The sequence below is a fragment of the Calidris pugnax genome, unplaced genomic scaffold (assembly GCF_001431845.1).
Source record: "Calidris pugnax isolate Ruff unplaced genomic scaffold, ASM143184v1 scaffold18, whole genome shotgun sequence".
Lineage (NCBI taxonomy): Eukaryota > Metazoa > Chordata > Aves > Charadriiformes > Scolopacidae > Calidris > Calidris pugnax.
In genome coordinates, this window is record NW_015090812.1 from 14,041,174 (window position 1) to 14,064,058 (window position 22,885).

A 22,885-nucleotide genomic window follows, 5' to 3' on the forward strand; every position below is an offset into this window, starting at 1 on the left:
CCCTGGCAGGTAGCACATACACTGTGTAACCTGGGCAGTTTGGGTTTATTTTGCAATAAGTATGAACAAAGAGGGTATTTTCAACACTGCCCAGCTGCAGAAACTAATAGTAGACCTGAATGGCAACTGGCTAGTCTTAATATCTTTAAGCGTTATTTTTTTTTAAATAACTTGAAGTAAGCCATTTTTCCATAACAGAAGGGTTTCCTGGGCCCCAGAGACTGTCTATAGAGTAAAAGTTACTCTGTGAAGATTAGATGCTTCTTAATCAGGCCTGATTCTGTATGGGTCATACCTGTGCACAGAGGTGTACACACAGCTGATCTGACTTCTGCTGCGTGGGTGGTTCTGGAACATCTGATTGTTCATGGTGTGGATGGAGTAGAACCAGCTTTTGTTCCTTGGGGAGGACGTACAAGCTTAACCAAAAGCACTGCACAGCTTTAGGTCAAAGCTGTCTCAGGTTCCTTTTCCAGCTTGGAGCATAAGTAAGAGGACCTTTAGTTTGTTTGCATGTCTGTATAAGCATTTAATTGCATTTAAACATTTACAAACTGTTCTAAGGAAAAGCAGTGCTGGCGAGTCAGTGGAAATCTTAAGACAGGCAGAGCCACAGAACTTGGCCTTTGACAGAACATCATGCATTGCTGATTACTGAGCTTTTGGGCTGTAAACTACTCTGTCAGAGCCTAGGGACTCTGTGCTTCATATGTAACACATAAAATCCTTGATGTGGGTAAGTTAATGTTGCATTGATTTGGAGACTAGTATGTCAGTAAAATGAAAGATTAGATAAAAGGAAATAGGAGATTCAGCCTTTGAAAATCATGGAATTCATATGGAAACATTGAAGTCCATGTGGGATGTGGGCTTCACAGAAAGTCAGTGTGGTAGTTATTTCTTATTATCATTCCACAATGCCAATCAATGTCAGAAATTTCTGAGATTAGGAAATTTTATTACTGTCTGTGTATAAATATGACAGTATTTTCTTTTCCATTTTTTTGCATGTGGAGAAGAGCTTCTATAGCAGGGTTCACTGGCAGTACTTTATAAAATTCTCACAAATCCGGGTTTTCTCTTAAGATGTCTTTTAATAATCCCTTTTTGATAACCTGTTTTCACTTCACCCAGTTCACTTCTGTGGTCTCAGAGGGTTGATATTTCTGCTTTTGGTTTTTGGCACCTAATTCAAGTGTCCAGGTTGGTCACTTGGCTGCATTCAGAGCTCTGAATTTTGGTGGGCAGAGTTGCTCTCTAGCAGTTCCCTCATCTGTCCTTTAAGTCTAGAGGGTTGGCAGACTAACTTACATAATGTAATGTGAATTTTGCTAATTACCCTCTTTGAGATCTGGGAAATAAAATGGTTTTGTTGAAGACTTGTGTGAAAGATAAGGTGATGGTCGTGTAAAAGGCTTAGAACCATGGGAGAGGAGAGGGACAAGACAAGCATACCATCATACCAGGTAGCTTTGTTTACAGGAGAAAACAGCCAAGGTCAGAGAAAAATAGTAGTCTCTTGGAAGGATTCCCTGGATGCCCAGAGACTTGCAGTGAGCTACAGGGAGCACGGCTGAACAATTCCAGAGGGGCTCTTCTAGCCCCAAGCAGATCACCAGATGGGAAATAATCACACTGTTGTTGTCTATTTCTTTTATTGCTGTATGGAAGGTGGCACAGCATTACTCTATCATAAAGTGCTTGGTTATATATGGCACATAATATATCCTCTATATCCTCTCTACCTATTTGTGACCCCTTATAAGGCAAACAGATCCCCGTGGTCTTTGCTAGCTCTTCTTTCTGTGAGCAGAGCCTTGAACCAACAGGGTGTCAAGGAAGTCAGTGGTGATCCTGTGACGAAGCAGGTAAAAGGCTGGAAGGCGTAAGGTGGAAAAGGGCCTGTAATGGGATTTGGGGGAGGTTGTAGCACCAGACCCTTACCAGGGAGAGCAGCCAGGTCGCCAACAAGATAGCAAGTGCTCATCCTAATTTGGAGACCAGTATGTAAAATGTAAGCATTTAGACATTTGGTTTCAATTTCTGAAAGGTGTTGGGAAATGAAATTACGTTTCCAGAGTATATCTGGAGCCTGGCAGCAAAGGGCATTTCTGTGCTTTGCGTGGAGTCTAGAATTTTAAACTGTTGTGTTGATTGATTCCAACAACTCTGGAAGTGCCTGTTAGGACAAATGTAGCCAAATCCAGAAAGTCTTTCCCTCTCATTTTTATTGTTTTATCATTACCATAGGCAGTTTGTCATCATGGGGTTTTTTTTTTGTGGAGCACAGAGCTGTTATGAAATAGTTATGCAATGTCCAAGGATGGTTTCTGCTGACATTTGAAAACTATTCAGTGAGAAGTATGGTGGTAAAAAATGAGAGGTATGTCTTTAACACGTGTTGACTATAAGACAGGAGACAGATTGTGGAAAAGTTATTTCAATCTTTCTTAAGAATAGCCTACATTTTTGAAGAAGCCACATCTTATATGTGCAGAGGATATACTGAGAAACCTGCCTAATGTATGTGGTTTTGTTATCGCAAAAAAATATATATATAAAGAATTACCCGTTGTAAGCATGCAAAATTACATAATTTGCAAAGTAATATAACTTAGTGTTAAATAGAGCTTTCAATTTATTTTCCCTGTGTTTTGCGCCATTAGAAATGGTGCTTTCTAAACTTAGTCTACAGTTAAAAATACTTGAATTTCTTGTGAATGAAGAAAAATTTCTTACGCAATTCCAGGAGACTTGCATGCAAAGCTTTTACATAAGCCATGTCAGAAGCTGGTGACCGTGACTTTGTTACTCTCCTTCCAGCTGTCTTTGGGGCCGGGAGAGCAAGCGACTGAGCTGCTAGATAAGGATCTGCCAACGCTGGTCGTTCTGGTACTTTATTCCTGGAAAAGCTAAATGCGTTTGGTTCATTCTTGGAGTTAAGCAGAACCCAGTTTGGATAAGTATAATGCAGCCATGTCTACATGTATGTTACAATTCAACTTCTTCAGTTTGATTTTTCTCAAAGGAGGAAAATAACACTCCCCCTCCCCAATAATAAAACAGTAGTTCCTTCAGTGGTTTTAGCAAATTACCTCCTTGTTTAGAAAGTTGTTCCGTTGAAAGCAGGAGATTACTAATGATTAGATTACAGCTGGCTGTGTTTGCTGTGGTGATGGTAGTACTCCATCTTGGTAACGGGGCAAGAACTGCAGAATAGTCACTTTTCTTTTTTTCACGCATGGTTGTGGTAAATTTAAAAAAAAAAATCTGCCTTCTGATCTTTACTTCTGAACAAGTTGTTTATAGTATTTTAACATAAAATGTATATTTAAATATAAAATATGTGCCGTATTAAAAAGCTGTGAAAACACATGCTAGAGCAATTATTGCTTTTTTTTTTAAATAAAAACACTTTTCGATTGACATGAAAAGAGACGTTTAGACGTGTAAACCAGTACGTTATAGAGCTTTTCTTAACAGGAAGTAGAAGAGAGCAGTGGTTAGAAAACACTGCACACAGGAAGCTCGACACATGCAGAGCTCTGAGTGGCTCTGGGCCGTCCAGCGCCCTTTAGATTTTTTTTTTTTCCACTTTTGCTTTTGTGAGAGTCGGCGGTGGCGTGGATAGATGGCAGCTCAGAAGGAGGTACCTTGTAACCAGTGCACAGGGTCGGCCACCGCGCTGCAGAGGCTGGAAGGGTTTGCCAATCGCCTCTTCCATAGGCACTCCAAGAGCGGGGCCCATGAACAGAGAGTGGCTCTGGAGCACGAGAGCCAACCGTGCTCTGAGCTCACCCTCCTATGGGACAAATCAAGTGAGTAGGGGGTTTGTTTGTTGTATTGATGCTCGCTCTTCAGTTTCCCTAGCGAGTAAAGAACTTGCATCTTTGTGATCGAATACAGGTACTGATCCGTGATGTGTGCCGGGGGTAATTTTACAATTCATTACCTGAAGTTATTAATTTGGAGAAGAGCGTATTGCATCAGGCAGGGGGAGGTGGGCGGCTGGTTCCTGGGCTGGTGACCGGCCAGAGAATTTATCCCTTGACCCTTCTTTTCTCTTAAAGCACAGTTGTTATGTTTTGGCAAGCCCTCACCCCAATTTTTACTTCTAAATTACTTCCTTTATTTTCAAATTAAATCAGCTAGTTCAGCAGAAATAGAAAACTCATTAAAATTGTAACGTTTAAACTTTGGAATAGGCGGGCTTTGCTGCACCGATTAAACTTATAATTGTAGGGCTTTTTATCATTCATCATTTTATTTCAAGGGATATATACATCAGAATGCTCTATACATGGTAAACAGTATAAAATTGGTTTTAACTATTACGCATTAATTTAGTGTGGGAATGCTAACTATCATTAGCTTCAATTTCTTAATCAGTGAACAGTTTACAGTATTGTATGAATTAAAACTTTTCATTATTGCGTTTTGGGTAATAAGTGAGAGATTTCAAAAAATATCACAGTCTAAATTGACATTTCATTTGGATTTTTTTCTTTTATAAGTCATGCATTATTTTGCAAAGCAATTATTGTCTCTGTGGTTAGATACTCATTTAAAAATGTTACAATATGGTAATTGATGATAATTTTGTTCCACATTTAAGATTCATTGATAGATTTGAGATAGCACAATTATTTCAGTTGAATAATAGGCCTTATTGGAAATGCTTAGCATCGTAGTGTTACCATGAAGAAAATCAGTGTTTATACATCTCCCTGCTTGCAATTTAAAATATTATATGAGTAGGGAATGAATCTTTTCTCAGAGGATAAGCAGTAAACATGGGTGGTGGGGAGAAAAAAAGGTGTTAATGCACTGACCTAAAATAGATTCAATCTAGGTCTCCCAAATGAGATGGGAAAGGATCGACTAGTTCTGTTGGTAAGATAAATGATGAAAGTGCATAAATTCTGAGGTTCCACTTCTCCAAAATATTTTCAGCTTGGTAAAAATAGACACATACTTGTGTTTATGTAGAAGCTCTTTTTTATGTAAATAGCTATTTGAAAAAAATAACACTGGAGCATTTTTGTTTATATAACATGAAGAAAAAGATGGTATTGACCTATTGACACTTACAAATTGTGACCTGTTTGTGTACAAGTCTCTACTATTTTTTCCCCCCTCTATTTAAGGCAGGCTTCCTCGTATGACATGCCTGATGAGGAAATGGACTGTCGTGTCTCTTGATGATAAACATGGTGAAAATGGCTGTTCCGCGAATGCTATTTTAAGTCATAATTAAGCACAGTGGTTGCATGCAATTTGTGTGAGCCAAAGTTACAGAGCTGGTAGCTGAATGGTGGTTGGTAATGTAGCTTTGGTTTTGGGGTGAAATTCTGAATCTCTATCCTAAACCTTTAGTCTCAATTTGTAGCTTGTTTTTAAAAAATAATAAATAAAAATACTGTAGATGCACATGGACTAAGTCTACGTTTCAAGAGTCTGGTTTCACTACCAGTGTAGCTGAAGGAGTGATAGGTAAGGGGTGCAGTGGAAGGAGTATTTCTGTCTACTACTGACTCCTAATTATATCTTAAGAAAAATACATAATTGTGAAAATTCTTTGTGAGAAATGAAAGAGAAACAGTATTGTTTTATCACTTTGGGTTTGTTGTGTTTCCTGGGGCTGGGGAGGGGTTGGTTTGATTTGGGGGTTTTGGGTTGGTTTTTTTTTTTTTTTTACCTGAGGGCCACTCAATTCAGGTTGTAGATTGATTTCACAGAAAGCTTAAGGAATAAGCAGTGTTTTAGAAACATAGTGGTGTTTATCCTGTAAGGATATTTGAATATTCTCAACTGTTCTGCCCATATCACTGCAACTTACGAAATGTTGGTGTAAGGTTTTAGGTGAAGCTCCGTAGCAGACAGGGTGAATTACTCTTGAAGTTCAAGGCAAAAGCACTCTTTTTAAATCCTGAAAAAAGTTCACAAAGTGACTTCTCAGAATTTTTTTGGTATAGGTCTGTGATAGAATTCATTTGAAATGAAAGTTAATATATCTATACCTTCTCCTGTAATGAAATACTGCAAGAGGTCTATTTCTATGTATGGCCTTTCACAAGCAGTTACTGCTGTAGCCAGGGCTTTGCTGGAGGGGAAGGAGCTGGTGCTTGTTGGGTGGACGTTTTGTGATGTCAGTCACGTCTTGTGGTGTGGGTGTGAGGAATTTGCCATGTGTTCTATGGCTGTAGGGTTTTTCAGTGGTTAATTTTGAATTTTAACATCTTTGTTTCATTTTTTTGATATGTAAAGCATACAGTTCTTCTAATGTGCCATGGATTCTTGGTTGATGCATGAAACGAATGTGATTTGTAAAATCCTCAGGATCTAGTAGGGCAGAGGTGGCTCAGGACACCATGAGCCTTGGAATCTGTTTTAAAAAGCTGCCTGAGTGCACGTGTGGTTGTACAGCCTGAACTGGTAACCAGGTCAGTTGTGCTGCACAGCCAGAGGATGAAAGGGATGTGATGGTAGTTATCAGAACGATGCATTTCATTCTTGGTTTAGATGTCTTGACTGTGACCGCTTGCAACTGTATGGAACCTAGGTTTTGATTTTTGTTTTGTTTTTGTAGTTGCTTGTTGCTCTTTGAAAGATTGAAATGGGAAGGGAAAGGTGAATGAGGCTGCTTGGATTTGAATGTAAAGGCAGTAAGATCAGTGTGAACCTTTTATTCTTGAACCGATAGAAATATTTTCCAAATCTGTGCATAATAAGAGAACACATTAACACCTTGCTTAACTGAAATGGTCAGGAGAGTCACCACTATTGCATGTGTGGTCTTCATAGTCTCTAAATTGGAAACGGATGGGTGATTAATAGTCAAAGGAATATTATTTGGTCTCTAACTGATTCAAAATAGTATCAGTATACTTTCAAATACCATGGAACGTCTTACAGAGATTTAGCTGAATAATCACTATATATATATGTATAGAGAAAAATTAATCTGAAATATGAAATAATGCACAGAGTACATTGTGTGAATTGATTAAAGCTTTAGAATAACTACTAGTTGGGTACAAGTCAACAGATAATTCTGGTCTAAGGTTGCCATGGAAACAACCAGTGCTTGATATAATTGAGAACATCTTAAAACCTCCTGGTGTTTGCATGCTTTTTTTCCCCCCTGCCATTTTGAGTTGCTTTAGACATGAATAGGTAGCATTGGTCAGAACAGAAGTAGTTAATGAGAAAAACCAAATATCGTGTCCTGAATATTGATTTTGGTTTACTACTGGTATCTTGTGCTTCATAGTTTTTTTGCATCACAAGGAGCTCGTAAGGAAGAGCAGCTCCCTGGATTCTGTGTGCTCTCTCTTTTCAGTTAGTGTATAAGTGTGTTTAGAGACTGAAGCACTGATTTTGCAGAGATTAACATACTTCATCAACTGTTGGATTAATATTAGGAGCAATATGTTTCTGAAAACTAGCTTTTCAGCATGAATGGTAAGTCTTTTCTATTACCTTTGACACCGCTTTTTTTGTTCTGTCTTCACAATCAGGATAAATCTACCAGGTTTCTCTTTCTTGCCTGCATAGCTGCATCGTCTACTGAGCTCTTTGTTTTTGTAATCGACTCATTGTGGGTTTCTATTAAGAATTTCTATTCTTAAAGATCTGCAGTTTTTATTAACTGTTTTGCTCTGCATTATTGGTATTTCGTATTTGAAATTCTATCAGTATTCTATCCTATCAGTAAATACAGAATCTGATTTGGAAAATTTTATAATTGAATGGTGTGTATGTCAGTTCATTTAATTTTCTGTGGAGCTCATAATGAATTATTTTATCTGAATTGATACAAATAGGGACACCTTCTGAAATTAATGTAATTATCACCTAAAAATTCTGAACTGGCTTTTGTTGCTTTTCATCTGAACCGGCTTATTCTTTTATGTTTTTTATTCTTTCTAAATGATGGGGTAGCAGAATAGTTGAGGTCATTCATGGAAGTAAGGGAGGGGAGTCTCATTTGAAATGAGATGTTATAATAGATCTAGTAAACTTATTAGGCAGGTATTTGCTTTCCAAAACCACTGTGCCTACTAACTATAATGTACTTTGAATTTAATTGAATTATTAAGTACTTTATTCTGACTTGGAATAATATCGAAAGTTGTATCTAATCATATAAATTACGTACATTTTTTTTTCCTTAGAAACAGATATCCTTTGAAAATTGTATGCAAAAAGCCCGAATATATTCATTTTTGAAATGATTCCTTTTTGTTTCAAGCAGATAGACTAGAGCTTTGGAAAAACATTTAGGAGGGTTAGAGATGGCATCCAGGATTTTTGTGTGCATGGTTTTGCTTTATCGGGCAAATTTAAAGGACCATTTTTACAAAGGTTTCACTTTTGTACATGGCATGAGATAAGGAGTGGGAGGAGTCATCCCACTGCCTTATCTAATATCAGCTTATATATACTTATCTCATATGAATACATTGAGGTCATCTTCCCTGAAATGAAGAGTGTAGATGTCGATTCCTCAGTATACAAAGTGCAGCAACATACCAGTGTCAAAATGGTTACAGATATAGGACGAGGTTTCAGAACTTTGTACGTACATTCTGGAGATGTATGGTGCAGCATCGTGGCTGTTCAGGTGAACCTAAAGGCAGGCTGTCCCTGCAGGAGGTGGCCCAGCCTCCCCCGTGTGCTCCCCGCTGCCCGGTGGGAGCCAGGGTGGCCTCGCAGGCCGGTGGCCGGCCTGTGCCACGGGGACGTGGTGCCAGCCCGAGCTCCCCACCGACACCAGCCCTGCTCAGCCTCTCTGCAACGTGAGGGGGATCTCCAGCCTCGCCGCGCTTCCTCGGCCACCTATGGAGAGGTCTCTCCTTGGGTCAGAGAGGCTCTGCTTTGCACCAGTTACCAGCCTGGGTTTGCCTGCACCGTTTTCTCTGTTCCTCTTACAGTTAGGTTGTAGCTTCCACAGGAATTAAGGTTTGTGGAAATCAGCTCTATGAATTTTGAATTTTGCTGTTTGGGTGGGGTTGGGTTTTTTTGCTATTCTCTTATGATTGAGTCATTTTAAGGGAATAAATTCCTTACAAACGAGGCAAAAAAGAGGTTACAGGTGTTCTGTTTTGTTGGTTGTTTTGTGTTTTTGGGAGGGGTGATGGTGGTTGTTTTGTTTTCTTTTTCCCTGGGGCTTTATGCTGCAATTTGCATCTGTAGATTTCATTCATCTTGACATCCAGGCTCCCAGTTCCATTAAAAATAGAAATAAATAGCTGCAACTTTTATCAAGTGTCAGTTCCCAGTCAAAAGGATCTATAAATCGGAAGTCTAATTTTGACAAGGGAAAGGTGACTATTTCCTCCTCCGTCAAGCGACGGTTAGATTAAGTCTTCGCTGTAAACATTTTCCCCATTTAAACTACTTGTGCTTCTCAGTGTCCCTTTGTGGCTGTCTTCACTGCAGCAGTGTTACATTGCACCCTGTCAGTGGGTAGAATCAGATTCTCTCCTTGTGAAAGATTATGAAGATGCAAGTGAAGCCTTGATGAAAAAGTGATAATATTTTCCTCAATTGCAAGTATAAGAAATACAAGTGGATTCTGCTTTTTTTTTTTTTTTTCTGACCCCAGGAGAGCTCCAGATATATGACTTTTTTTTTCTGGAAAGACTTCAAAGAAGGAAAAACTGTTTTTCTTTTTTTTTTTTTTTTTGGTTTAGGGTTTTTGTTTTGAATAGCAGAACATTCTTGAGCAGATAAGACTGGAAGGCCAAGTAACTTCAATAGCTCCAGCTCCCTGTTCTGAAAGGTGTTACTCTGCTAGATCTTCTGTTTCACTTGGAATAGGCTTGATACTCCCAGGTATCACTAAGTACATGATTGGGCTAGTACTTGGAAATACTGCAAATAGAGGTAATTGCTGATACAGAAATTTACACATGTAAGATGGTAGTTACCAAATGTATGTGGAGTCGGATGGAACAGTACGAGGAAAGAGCATGAGCGATGCTGATGGACTGTGCTGAATTATTGTCCAGCTCTGTGTGCACTGGAGAAAAGGATTGTTTCAGGAGTGAGGGTGAAGGGAGGTAGTGGAAACATTTAGTTGTGTGCATAGGGAACATCTTTTAAGGGCAAGGGATAACAAATAGTAATTAATTATTGCCATTGCTGAAATGACTATAGAAAATGGAAGGATGCCATGGAATTTCCAGGTGCTAGACTTACACATCTTCGTATATGTGTCTCATGGGACTAATAGTTTCTTCCTTTAAAAAATCTCCCACGTTACCCATTACCCTCTGACAACAAAGATAATTTCTTAGGTGTTAACCTGGGTTCGTTTTGTTCTGATTCTTGTACAAAATATTTGGAAAAAAAAGAAAAGACAAAAGAAGAGTTGTGGCATTGACGTAGTTCTTAAAATGCATCTGTACAGTGAACAGTCCCTCAGGGTACTTGGTTTGGGGCATGAGCAAAGCATCAGTTTAATGAAATTGAGTTGTTTTCCAAAGGAAAGGGTATTTGCTATGTTGTAATCTTGTATCTCTTGAACTATGACTTACTTTAGTCCCTGTTGTTACATTTACTACATATATTTTGTTACTAGACAAATTTTCTTCCTTCCTTGGCTTTCAGTTTGCATCTCAAATTGTTTACATAATTATTTGGTTGCTGGTTCCTCTAAGAATTGCTGCTGGTACTGCTGTTGCAAGCCAAAGTTGACAACAGGAGTTTCCCAGCTTTAGGTATTGAGGTTCTTATGGGCAGTTTTGTAACTTGAAAGATGTTTTTGGTGTCTTCCTTTATTCTAGTTCCTGACGGATACTCCTGCCCATTAAGAATTCATGTGGTTTAGGTTTTTTCATTTAAATTCTTTTTGCAGGATTTGCAACTCAATTCTGTGCAAGTTTTATGTCTGCTTTTTATCAAAATAAACACTGACTTTAGGCAGTTTCTCCCTTAGGTCCTATTCTTGATCAAGATGGATAGTAAATGCTCTTACCTACTTTTTGCCTGCCCTAATCCTGAGGCAACCAAAAAACTTGTTGTTCACTCAATGTGTTGAATTGTGAAATGTGTTTATTTACATAAGACTTCCTTATTCAGGAAGTCAGTCTCTCTGCTATTTAAGGTTATAAATGAACTTCTCCTGCTTGGCTAGTTACTTCAGGCAACCCTTTCCTGTAAATATTGAAAGCATGCTCTGCAGGAGATATGTCAGAATAGCAACGTGTCAGAATCTCAAATCTTGCAAAGAGATGAAGAGCTGTTTTGCTGATGTACCCTGACAGCTGTGAAGATGTGTCTTGCTGATCCCAGCACACATGTATGAGAATTTGTGTGGTTTTGTTAATGCGAGGGCTGGGTCAAAGTAGCTTTGTGGGAAGCTGACATAGACATGAGCGCAGTTAAACCAAGTACCTGCTGGTATTTTGGTGCCTTGTGTGAGTTATTTGAAAAAAGGAAAAGCAACGTGAGAGTTGCTCTTTTCAAGCAACCTGTGAAATGCATCCATAGAGTGACCAGCCCCTGCAGTTTAGTTTGGAGCATAAGGAAAAACTGAGTTTAGTAAAACTTGGGTTATTTCTCAAGATAAAGGGTCTTATTTGTGCATGAGTGTATCTAGGATTATGAGAGGCGTTGCCTGCCTGCAGAAATTTTTTTAGTCAAAATGCAGATCAAATTAACTACCTGTAGATTTTTGCTTACTGTTTCTAATAATCTAACCATAAAATGTACTGTCAGTGATAGCTGCCCAGTAACACGTTATCCTCTGTAGTCACTGAAGTTTTACAAAGAGAGAAGGTGGGGCAGTAACATGGGTAGGAAAGTTGGTGCTGGCCAGTTAGCCCGTGTCTTACAGCACAGGGGGTGGGCAGCTTAACTGGAGGGAAACTGCAGCAGATGCCGTCAACGTTTTGCTCGGTGTGTGGTTTTGACTGTAAGAGGAAAATCTGATTATTTTGTATATCTGTGTTTAACTACTAGAACTTGAGAACCTTTACTCAAGAATGTGATACATTTACAAGATATTTTATAGTAGTCCCCTAGAAAATGTTGTTCTTGGAATTCATTCTTAAAATGTATTTTTTTTTTTTTCCTTCACATGGTAACCATGGAAATATGTGCACTGCAGAAAGAGAAGTGTTTGGATTTTCACAATTTTTGCATAGTTTTCCATTTTCTTTGTAAAGTAATACCCATTATATTTCACACAGGAAGGCGGTCTTTTACAGGATAGTCCTGTAGTAGTTGCAACATTTTAGATCACTTGCTGGATAAAGTTCAGTTCCAACTATAGAGGGTGATACTGCACAGATGAAGCTCAATTCCAAATTGCTCACAAAGCACAACGTTGTATGATAATTGAGGATTTTACATGTTAACACTTCCTCACGTAACCTTTTATGTGTGAACTAATTTAATATGTAGGGAGTGTTAAGAACTGCATTTGGACGTAATTGTATTAAACTTCTAAGTATTAATTTAAAATTTTAAGTTAATAGAGTTAACTTATCTAATAGAATAATTGAACATTAGTAACTTAAAATTAGAATTATTGCTCAGAAGCCTTTTCAGTAGTCCAATGCTGTACTTTCATGATCACGTTACACTAGCAGAAACCAGTATTCCTTCAGAAAAGGAGCAGTTCTGTCTGCTCCACATATTTGCCTGTTTCTACCCCACTTATCCCCTCCCTCACCCCAGGAGGAGCATTTACATGTTGAAACGAATGGGGAGCTGCTTCGGATTAAAATGAGCTTTCTTTGTTCTCCCCTGCCTTCTGTCCATTACTTTTTAATCTGGCCTCGTTCCCTGACCTGGTTTGGCAGCCAGCCACAGGGATGCTTTTGCTCTTTCAAGGAAGGTCATGATAGAGAGGCAGGAACAAGTGACTGTGGAAGAACAGGACTGGGGTGGTTTTTTATTTATACCAGCCCAGACTGAACACTGAACTGCAGCCTGACAAACCGATTTTTAAGCCTCAAAGCATGTGGATTGTTGCAAGAGAGGAAGCAGATTTACGAATGTGTCGTCTCCGGCAGTCTGGAATAATTCCCTTCAGTGAACACTTCAAGGGCAGGAAGAAGGTATGAGAGAGACCCCTTTCCTTAGGGCAAAGCTTAATTTTAACATATTGCAGAACTAACTGGATGCCAGTTCTCACTTGTCATTTTAGAGAACTGAAACAAAAAATCAAAAGGTTGCTAATAATTCTTTATTTAGGAAGGAAAGCTTTGGCAAGAAATAGAGGTGCCACCTAGAAGGACATGGGATGGAACAGCTCTCACCCATCAGGAATCTGCAAGAGACTTTAGGTCATGTCCCATGCTTGTATTTTAAATAAGGTATTCTGCTTGTCTGTGTTGAGAAGTCCTGCCTATAATCAATAATTTAGGATTTGAATAATAAATCCCAGCTCGGTTCATAGGTTTTGATTATTTGTTTTGGGGTTTTTGGCAGAGAGGCACTTTCGGTATAACTGGGAAATGTAGCATTTATCTGTGTGTGTCTTGAGGGAGGAGTCACTGTTTTTTAATGAATTGTATTCATTTATAAATTTTAATGAGCATTTGGTCTGGATTTTCTTTTAGATTAAGAAAGCAGGTTTTTTTATCTCATCCATTTTTCTTTTTGTGGAAAATGATTGAATTGGGACACATATGTATGTAGAACTCTCAGCAGAGCTAGTACAAGACTTGATTGTGTTTGTGACTGAATAAATTTACTGATTTGCGTTATACATTTGGGGTTTTTTTTAACCAAAATTTCAGGGATTCACATTTTAAGCGACTCAGTGTTAGTTTGGTTTGGTTCTGTCTCCTTGGAATGGTCTCTGTTATGTTGTACTTTTGGCATTAGCAGTGTCCGCTGCCTCTGTTTGGACCAGTACTTTATAATTTAAGAAAAAGAATAAGGGGGAGAGATTGAAAATTGGATTTGGAAATAAAATAGGTTTTATTATCTCTAATAAAAATAGAAGAAGAAGAAAGCTAGTCTGACTGTGGCAGTTGTGTGCAGCAGAATATCTACTGCTAAAAACCCAGCTCATGTTTTGGTTGTCTAAATCTGTCACATCTCTTATGCAGGCTGTTGCTGTCTAGCCAGCCAAGTGAAGAGGTGAAAATTAAGTAAGACTTCATCTTTGTTTAATTTATAGCTTAAAGTTATAGCCTGTAGCACTGAAAACTAAGGGGGTGGGGGGGGAAGGAAAAAAGAAAACTTGCGCTCTTTATAGAGCTCTTAACTGTTGTAAATTTGGTTTTATAAGTCTGAGAAAATACTGTCTAGCTCAAGACTTGAAAATCAAGGACAGAATTAAAATAAGATTTTGACTGTGTTCCAAATTTGGAGTTGTAATGGACAAGAACAATTTGTATTTTACAATTGCTGCATTAATTCCTGAATGTCCTCCCGCAAAAATCAGGTTCTGGTGCTCTCTTCTAGTCTGTAGGCACTGCAGCTGTAATCGCTCCTAATTTACTGTTTATCCTGTTCCTCTCCCTTTTTCTCTGTTTTTTTCATGCCTTTCCCTTCTCCACTTCTTCCCAGTCCTTCTCAGTATTCCACAGAAGTATTTACAGTGTGCAGTTAAACTGATTAATAGCACTTCCATTTTAACAGCAAACTTGTATGCAGTTAATAATTCTTACATGATCTTTTATTTACTAAGAAGTTACAGGTTTTTATTCCAGCAAATGACTTTTTTCATAACTGCTCTGTGTGTTTTGGGGTTGGTTTTTTTTTATTCTTATTCATTGCAGCTGGGTAAGTTAGTTTACTCTGCATTCCCAGTTTTTAACATAATTAACATTTAAGCAGAAATATAAGATCAAAACCTTGCTCTCAAGGTAAAAAAACAGGATAAATGAGGTATTAAGTCGATGGCAGAGTTTATTAATCCAGCCTTTGTGACTTTGCTTCTCTTAGAGTGGAAACAGGACAAAATCTCACTGGTCAGTCTTTCACAAGAGAGCCAGTAAGTGTGTCTCACCGCAAGGGTAAGACAAGATTGATATGCTCTCTGCCAGGTTTATATCACATTGGACTTTCCCCACACACACACTGTTTTCATGTTGTGAGAACCAAAGCATTTTGTTCTTGTTGACGGTCTGTTTCAATGATACCGTTTTGGTTTGTGTTTTGAAGAGTTTCCCAGCTATTAAAATGGTAACTGGTGCTCACACTACTTCCTTTGAGTGTATTAATGCTTAGTTGTGTTTATTTTCAAAGACTCGCCAGGGTAGAAGAATCTTGCAGTAAGTCCTGTGATGCTTTTCCTGATAATCAAAAGAGAAATGTAAAGATATTCGAGACAAGCAGGTTAATGGTGTAAGAGTGGCACTTACAACTTGAATCGTATGCCTCTCACTTGCTTCTGGTACCATAACCACAGGATTCACTGAGACATCTATATACATCTTGATAATGTTTAAGGCTGTAAATATTGTTTTTATAAAAATGAAATATACACATACATTTACCAGAATCTCTTCATACATATTTATTTTTCTGTTAGATGAAATTTGGAGATTTAATTAAATAGCCCATTTAATTCCAGACTTCAAGTGATTATATTACAGTTTTGGAACAGAAATTGAATTGTATTTTGATAAAGGGCATTTTAAATACCAAGCAGAGATTGGCATTTAGCACAGCAGATGGGGGTTTGTAGTGGTGCCCAATGTTTAGTCTTAATCAGTTTAGTTCTTGCTTTCTTGCCATGAATTCTATCCAAATACTTTTTTTTTTTTTTTTTTTTTTCCTGCCAGGGTAGAAGAATCTTGCAGTAAGTCCTGTGATGCTTTTCCTGATAATCAAAAGAGAAATGTAAAGATATTCGAGACAAGCAGGTTAATGGTGTAAGAGTGGCACTTACAACTTGAATCGTATGCCTCTCACTTGCTTCTGGTACCATAACCACAGGATTCACTGAGACATCTATATACATCTTGATAATGTTTAAGGCTGTAAATATTGTTTTTATAAAAATGAAATATACACATACATTTACCAGAATCTCTTCATACATATTTATTTTTCTGTTAGATGAAATTTGGAGATTTAATTAAATAGCCCATTTAATTCCAGACTTCAAGTGATTATATTACAGTTTTGGAACAGAAATTGAATTGTATTTTGATAAAGGGCATTTTAAATACCAAGCAGAGATTGGCATTTAGCACAGCAGATGGGGGTTTGTAGTGGTGCCCAATGTTTAGTCTTAATCAGTTTAGTTCTTGCTTTCTTGCCATGAATTCTATCCAAATACTTTTTTTTTTTTTTTTTTTTTTTTTTTTTTTCCCCCAAAAAAATTAAATTCTGGTTTGATGGCTCTTGCTGGAGATGTGCTTGAGAATAACAAATACAGTGCATGTGGGAGGTGGGAGAGAAGCAAAGTAATTCATGGTAACTCTTGAGACTGCTCCATCTGTGACCCCTTTCCCTCTGCTGCTGTTGCACCCCTGCAATTGAGACGTCCTGAACCTTTTACTTTTTTTTCTGGAGCTTTTGTCTGTATCACTCACTCTTAAACTGTGTTTTAGGCCAGAGTACTTTTTATGGTACTCTTTTATATACCATTTGTTAACAATTTTTTTTTATAAGCTTGATAACTTTTCATACAAAAGTTAATCAATAGAACAAATTAAAATATTGTGGATTTTGTGCATATACTGTTAGATAACAGATCTCTGGCTGGTTGGGGGCGGTTCTCAGGGTCTTCTGGGGTTTGTGTGTGGTAGGGCTTTTTCGCGTTTGGGGATTGTCTGGTTGTTTTTTCTCATACCTCCCTGTATGCCAGGATTACCTACTGGATCTTGTGTTGATTACTCTGGATCTTGTGTTCCACTTCCCCTAAAGATCTCTTCTGGCAGGCTTTCCTGCTCACCGCTGTGCTGCCGTGGGTCAGGGTACAGCTCTCGGCAGCCTGGTCTGATGCCACTGATGATACGCAAGGGGGTAGCTTCTGTCTTGTCCAGCTCTGTGTGCACCTCTAGCCTTTCTTCTGACCAGGCTTTGAACTGAAGCTGGGAGAAGTTATAAACCGGCTTGAAGTCTTTCAGTTGTGACTCCTTGGCCGTTACCCCATTTCTTACTACCTTTTTCTGAAGCTCCCCAGAATTCTTACTGTATGCTTTGGGTGTTTGCATTGCGTAAAACTTACTTCTTCTGACAACCATTGCTCTTGGTGGTCACCAAGGGCTAGGTTTGCACTGTGTGTTTGTGCTTACCTAATCTCTGGGCTACTTTTGCATCCTCTCCAGTTCCTGCTGGTGCTCTTATTGGCATGTCCAGTTGTTTTGACCACTGCTGTGGCCCTCATGGTGCCTGTGCTGTTGCTCCTGCCTTGCCCTCTCCTTCCAGCACCTTCCTTTCTTGAGTAACAGCTTTTCCTTCTTTAGTTTCAGCTTCCTTCGCTCCAGCTTCTGCTGTACTAGTGGAACCAGTCTGAATAGGGTCTGTTTTCTGGTCTTTGCATACTCTCCTTGCGTCCTCACCTTCGCTTCGCTCAGCCATATATGAGCGATCCTTGCTCTTCAGTGCCTATGGGAACCTATGTATCAACACCTTGTTCTTGGGTTCTGTTTTTTGACAGTCTTCCAAATTAAATCATACTTGTATGATGACCATACAGGATTGTGGTACGCGTTCCAGTTTGCATACAGTCACTTCAGCTGCGCCCGTTAGACTTCTAAGGGATTTTGTTGCTATTGTTGGGTAACGGGATTGAGATTTGATTGTGAATTTTTTTTTGAGACTGCTTGCCATTTCTGTGCTATCCACCACATGCCATGCAATTCACACATGCTGTCTTTTGGAACAAAGTGCTAAGGAGTGGGAAGATCACCCGATTACAGGTTTTATTGTGATCCAGCATGCTGCGATGAAGATAGATACACTTTTGTTAGCAACAGTTCCTTGGATGTGTGTGTCTTGGAATAGATTAACTATTAAAGATGCCAACTTGATCTCCTGAAGTTTTGTAAGCTGTGCTTATTTCTGTGGTGCATCATCTTTTTTTCGTACTGAATTTAGCTGCCTCTGTGTTTTTTTTCTCCTTTCTTTGCTCAAACATTCTGTGATTTAGCATGAGTCATTCTGTCTGTGTGGGAAAGGGCTGGTTTATTACAGGGTCCGTTCTTGAGTGGGGAGGGGAAAGGGTGGAATGTATTTGTGTTTTCTGTGTTTGTTGTGGAAATGCATAAAACTTTTTTTTTTTCTTCTCTTTCTTTCCTCTCTTCATCATCTCATCTGTGTGGGTGAATGTTCCTGCAAACCCTTGGGGAACCTATAGAGACTTTTGGTATGCTCATTCCTTCACTAGTGCCCAAAGTCACGGATGCTAGGAACAGCTTAAAGACTAGAAAAGCAAACTGGAGTCACATTGTAACAATGTAAAGTGGCTAAAAATGTGCACTTGCGGAAAACTTCTAAGTCATCATCCAACAAACCTATTTGTTTGCATCATCACAATAATACCAATGACAACTACCATCCAGTTGGTGTAAATTTTGATTCTGCATTTGAAAAGTAGAAATGAAATGTGTTCTCCTGTAGCAAGAGCTGATGTTTTTTGATCGAGGTCGATTTTCAAAATTCTGTTTGAAATTCCAAGTCCTATTTTCAGAAGTGACTAAAGCGTATGTGCTTCAGTTGCCTAAATTCTATTTGAAATCACCTGCTGAATTTTGTTGTGGTGTAGGAGCCCAGCTGACCTCTGAAAATGAGAACCAAGCACAATTTGACCCACTTTCTCATTAGGAACGAAATATATTAAAACACCACAGAATATGACATTATTTTTAAAAGAGAGTGATTTTAAGATAAATGAGTGCCATCGGGTAGGTGTATTTTGAAAATACATGTTCAATGCTGCTTTCCAAGAAAAGAGAGCAAAAGTAAAGTAGAATAAGATAGAGGTTTTGCTGAAGAAGAACTTGTGGCTTACTGATATTCTAGAAATGAGATATTTTTCTCATGCTTCCACACTTTGAGTATTTCCAGCTGGATCACATTTTTTTCATAAACAACATTCTTTATTCCATAAGTAGAACAGGGACAGAGATGACTACATGTAAATGTCATTGTATATTTTTATAAATACTGAACAGTTACATTTCAGTGCAAAATATGTGGAAACTTAAAATATTTATCTGAACAATGGAGATAGCATGAGGGATAGTTAAGACATATGTACTGTAACAACATGAAAAAAAGGAGACCAATTATTTCATGTTTTGGTTGTGCTAAGTGGTGTTCAAGCTAACATTCATTTCTAAGCTACAGCCACTTAAGTTTGAAGGCTCAGCTTTTTGGTAATCTTAATGATCATCCTAGGAGTTTTTCTTGTCATTAAGACAAAATACTGTTGATGCTACTTTGACATAAATTGATGTTTAAAAAACTTTATCAATAGTCATCCCTTTATCAAGTCATCTCTGTTCTCCTAATGGAAGAAGGATTATCAGGCATGAATTTGAACATTGTTAGCTTCCTTTTTTTGCGTTGAGAAGTTGTTTCATGCCACAGGAAATCCTGTCCTTTTCTCAAATTAGGATCATTAAAAGTCATTACATGAGTAACCCCCATAATTTAGAAACAATGGAAATATTTTCCCCATATGGGATAAATGTGTCAAATGTTTTACTGATTACCCCACTAAAACATTTTTAACTCACTGAGTTTAATTTTAAATTTTTTTTAAAAGTTCCTTTGATATAGACTGTTTTTCATATTCAATCATAAGTTTAAGGCCATAAATATGTTCCTTCTCCCTGATATTGCTTGTTTCTCTTAAAATAAAATTACTGAGTAGATATCATGCTTTAAACACTTTTCTAACCTTGAGGTCTGCCAGAACTTCTGACAAGTTTTCTGAAATTTCCATTATATTGATGCTGCTCTATTATGAGCCAGTGATGGTGGGAGCCATAAACCTCCCTTGAGTATTTTGTGCTAGTTGGGTCCCACTTGAGAGGGAGGAAAAAAAAGGCAAAACAAAAAAATTCATGACGAGCGTTCTCCAGGGCTGCCATTGCTTTTACTGCTGCTGTAACTGTACTGGTAATAGAAAACTGATAAGAGAATTCTTGAAAAGTTCTCTAGGTAGATGCTAATATTCTCTGAAAAGTACATAAAAAATTCTGATTCACGAGATGATTGTTTACAACCCCTTATAAACCGAATTTTTTATGACCATCAGAAGGTAAAAGTACAGTTGCTAACATGTATGTTTCTAGATATTGACCAGAATAATCTTGGCACATTGCTGAGTATTTTTAGAACTTGCTTGTGGCGGAACATCGCAGTACAGAAAATCCACTGTTATTAACATTATATTATGTGAAATGATTCAGAGAACACAAAAACAGTATGATATTTTCTTCTTGATTCTGTGACTCTTTCAAAACCACAGCAATATCTGAAACGCCTCTCAATTATGACTGTGCATTAAATAATCTGCATTGATCTGGCTGATAATTGATATTCAAAAAATAGAACAGGTGAAAGATAATCTGAACAAAATATGTTGGTGCACATTTTAAACAGTCATCCAGAATTTTGCTATTATACAGTCTTTCAATTTCAGTGGAAAATCAATATTAAAAAGGCATTCTCTGACTGTGGGCATGCCTAATGTGCAGTGTCGTTGTAGCCCTGTGCTTTGTCTTTGCTTGCTTACGCTGTCCATTTGGTACTTGAGCTTGCAAACAGCCTTTAAATAAAGGTGATGGGGGGAAAAAGCAATGAGATTGACATTATGCTCAATCAGTTGAAAGAAAATGTAACTTTATGTAACAAAAATAGATAAAAAGTCTGTCTTTGTGGAATGGCAATTTATAAATGTCAGGTGTTTGTGGTTTTTTCCCAGTCGAATTAAGAACATCTTACATCACCTTAAAGCCTGCTTGCGTATACAGTATTGTGAGTTATTAGAGCTGATGTAGTTTAAGTAATCTGTGTAGAATGATGTAGATACTCCAGAAAGCTTAGAGATCACCTGGAGATACTGTAGAAGTTCTAGAGGCATTGGTGCTTGCTTTCATACGCGGTGAAAATAGCATATTACAAGTTAAAAAAATAAGTTGATAATGAAGTTTGCATATTTTGTTAACGAAGCACCTCTATTGCATCCATGATGAATTACATTAATTAAAATGCACTTGTTTTTGTGTGTTTTCAGTGAAAGAGTTCCTAGCCAAAGCCAAAGAAGACTTTTTAAGAAAATGGGAAAGCCCCCCTCAGGTATCAGTCATTTAAGCATTCAATAATTTTCTCTATTGCATTTTTTTGGATAATGTTATCAGTGTGTAATGATCAGTGCAGAAAACAGAAGTAGTTAAATACAATTTTCAAAGGACTTTCCATTTGTAATGTCAGTTTTGTCATTGAAGTTCATCAGCAAAGACTCTCGGGTCTTCTCCAGATCTTGAGCTGATGAAATGCTCATACCAAACAACAGCTTTCTCCTACTGAGAATTATGTTCACCAGCAACATGACAAGACTCAATATCTATCAGCATGTTTTAGCTGGCTTTTTATAACACAGAATATTGGCACATCTTTAACTTACCCTGTTAATAATTTCCTCCATGGTATTAAGGGGAATTAAGAGCATTGTCTACTGCATGGGGCTTGGGGGCAGGTTAAGGAGCCTGTTAGAGAGAAATCTTTGAAGAGCTGAGCTTGGGGGTTTGGGGTTTTGGGAAGGGTCATTGTTTTTAAAGCAGCACTTGAAATGCTATGGTAATGAATATCTGAGAAAATTTATTCAATGATGTGCTCTCCAGACAACTCTCATTTAAAATTGTCTCTAGAGCTTGGGTTTTTTTGCATGTTCTAATATTCTTGTTTGTGAAGCATGAGAGGGTTATTTGTCTGGATGTTGAATTCATGATCTGTTTACTGCTAAATGTTTCTTACTAAGCATGTGTCATCTGTATGGACAAATCACAGAAGTGGTGATACAATTCAGTTACGTCTTTTTCAGTTTTAATGAGTGCAATGTAAAGTCTTTTACTAAAATTTGCCAAGCACGAAATTATAACAACACTATAGCTGCTTATTGTTGTCTTTGATAAATACAATTTTACTCAATTTTCTTTCATAAATGAATTCAGTTCATGCAGTTAAAATTGTCTTTGGGTATTAAATTGTAAATAATGTCATTATGTTCTCGTACATGTAGAATACTGCTGGCCTAGATGATTTTGAGAGGCAAAAAACCCTTGGAACAGGATCATTTGGGAGAGTTATGATGGTGAAACATAAAGCCACAGAACAGTATTATGCTATGAAGATACTGGACAAACAGAAGGTTGGTGTGGTTTTTGTGGTACAAAAGTTTGATGTGGACAGAGATCTGGTAACTTTGTTACACTTTGCTTTTTGACTTATCCCACTTGAATACTGGTAATACTTTAAACAGTTGACTTTCTTTTTTACCCAGCAGACTCAGTTGTTGGGATTGTGTAGAATTCTTAGAATGGCCAATAGTACTAATGTTGGGCTAAAGAGGCTCTAAGTAGTACCCAAGGCATTAATTTAATGTCATCAGTTAAATTCTTGGCTTACCTTTTGTAAGGTGGCCTGTATATTCTTTGGCTAAAGCGAAATGTAGTGCTGTAGTTAAATAAAGAAATAAATACACTTTTTCTGGGTAGCTCAAAATTCTAGAAGACTCTTTGGATCAGAAATTGTCAAAATTTTCATTTGTGAACTATAACAAATTGTTTGCACGGATAATTTCTTTTCCATTCTTGATCCCATGAGGTATTACTTTTTGTATGCATAATTATATAATAATCCTGTTGCATCTATAGTAACTGCATAGATAGAACAGTCTCTCAGAACAGCTGTCACGTAATAGATATTTTCTGTGTTGAAAACTTAAGTGCTG

General features: G+C 37.8%; 1 protein-coding gene across 3 annotated transcripts in view; it reads left to right on the forward strand.

Moving 5' to 3' along the window:
- The first annotated feature begins 3,612 nt into the window (after positions 1-3,612).
- The window catches only part of PRKACB (protein kinase, cAMP-dependent, beta catalytic subunit), a 39,096-nt gene continuing 19,823 nt past the window's right edge, over positions 3,613-22,885 (forward strand). The window contains exons 1-4 of one of the 3 annotated variants that reach the window (XM_014939257.1): positions 7,150-7,464; positions 18,281-18,289; positions 21,170-21,231; positions 22,175-22,303. In XM_014939257.1, the coding sequence (XP_014794743.1) occupies positions 7,458-7,464; positions 18,281-18,289; positions 21,170-21,231; positions 22,175-22,303 (207 nt within the window). In that variant the 5' untranslated portion in view covers positions 7,150-7,457. Of the gene's footprint in view, positions 3,819-7,149; positions 7,465-18,280; positions 18,290-21,169; positions 21,232-22,174; positions 22,304-22,885 lie in introns of those variants that run through there. The other 2 variants (XM_014939256.1, XM_014939258.1) reach the window with 2 other exon arrangements.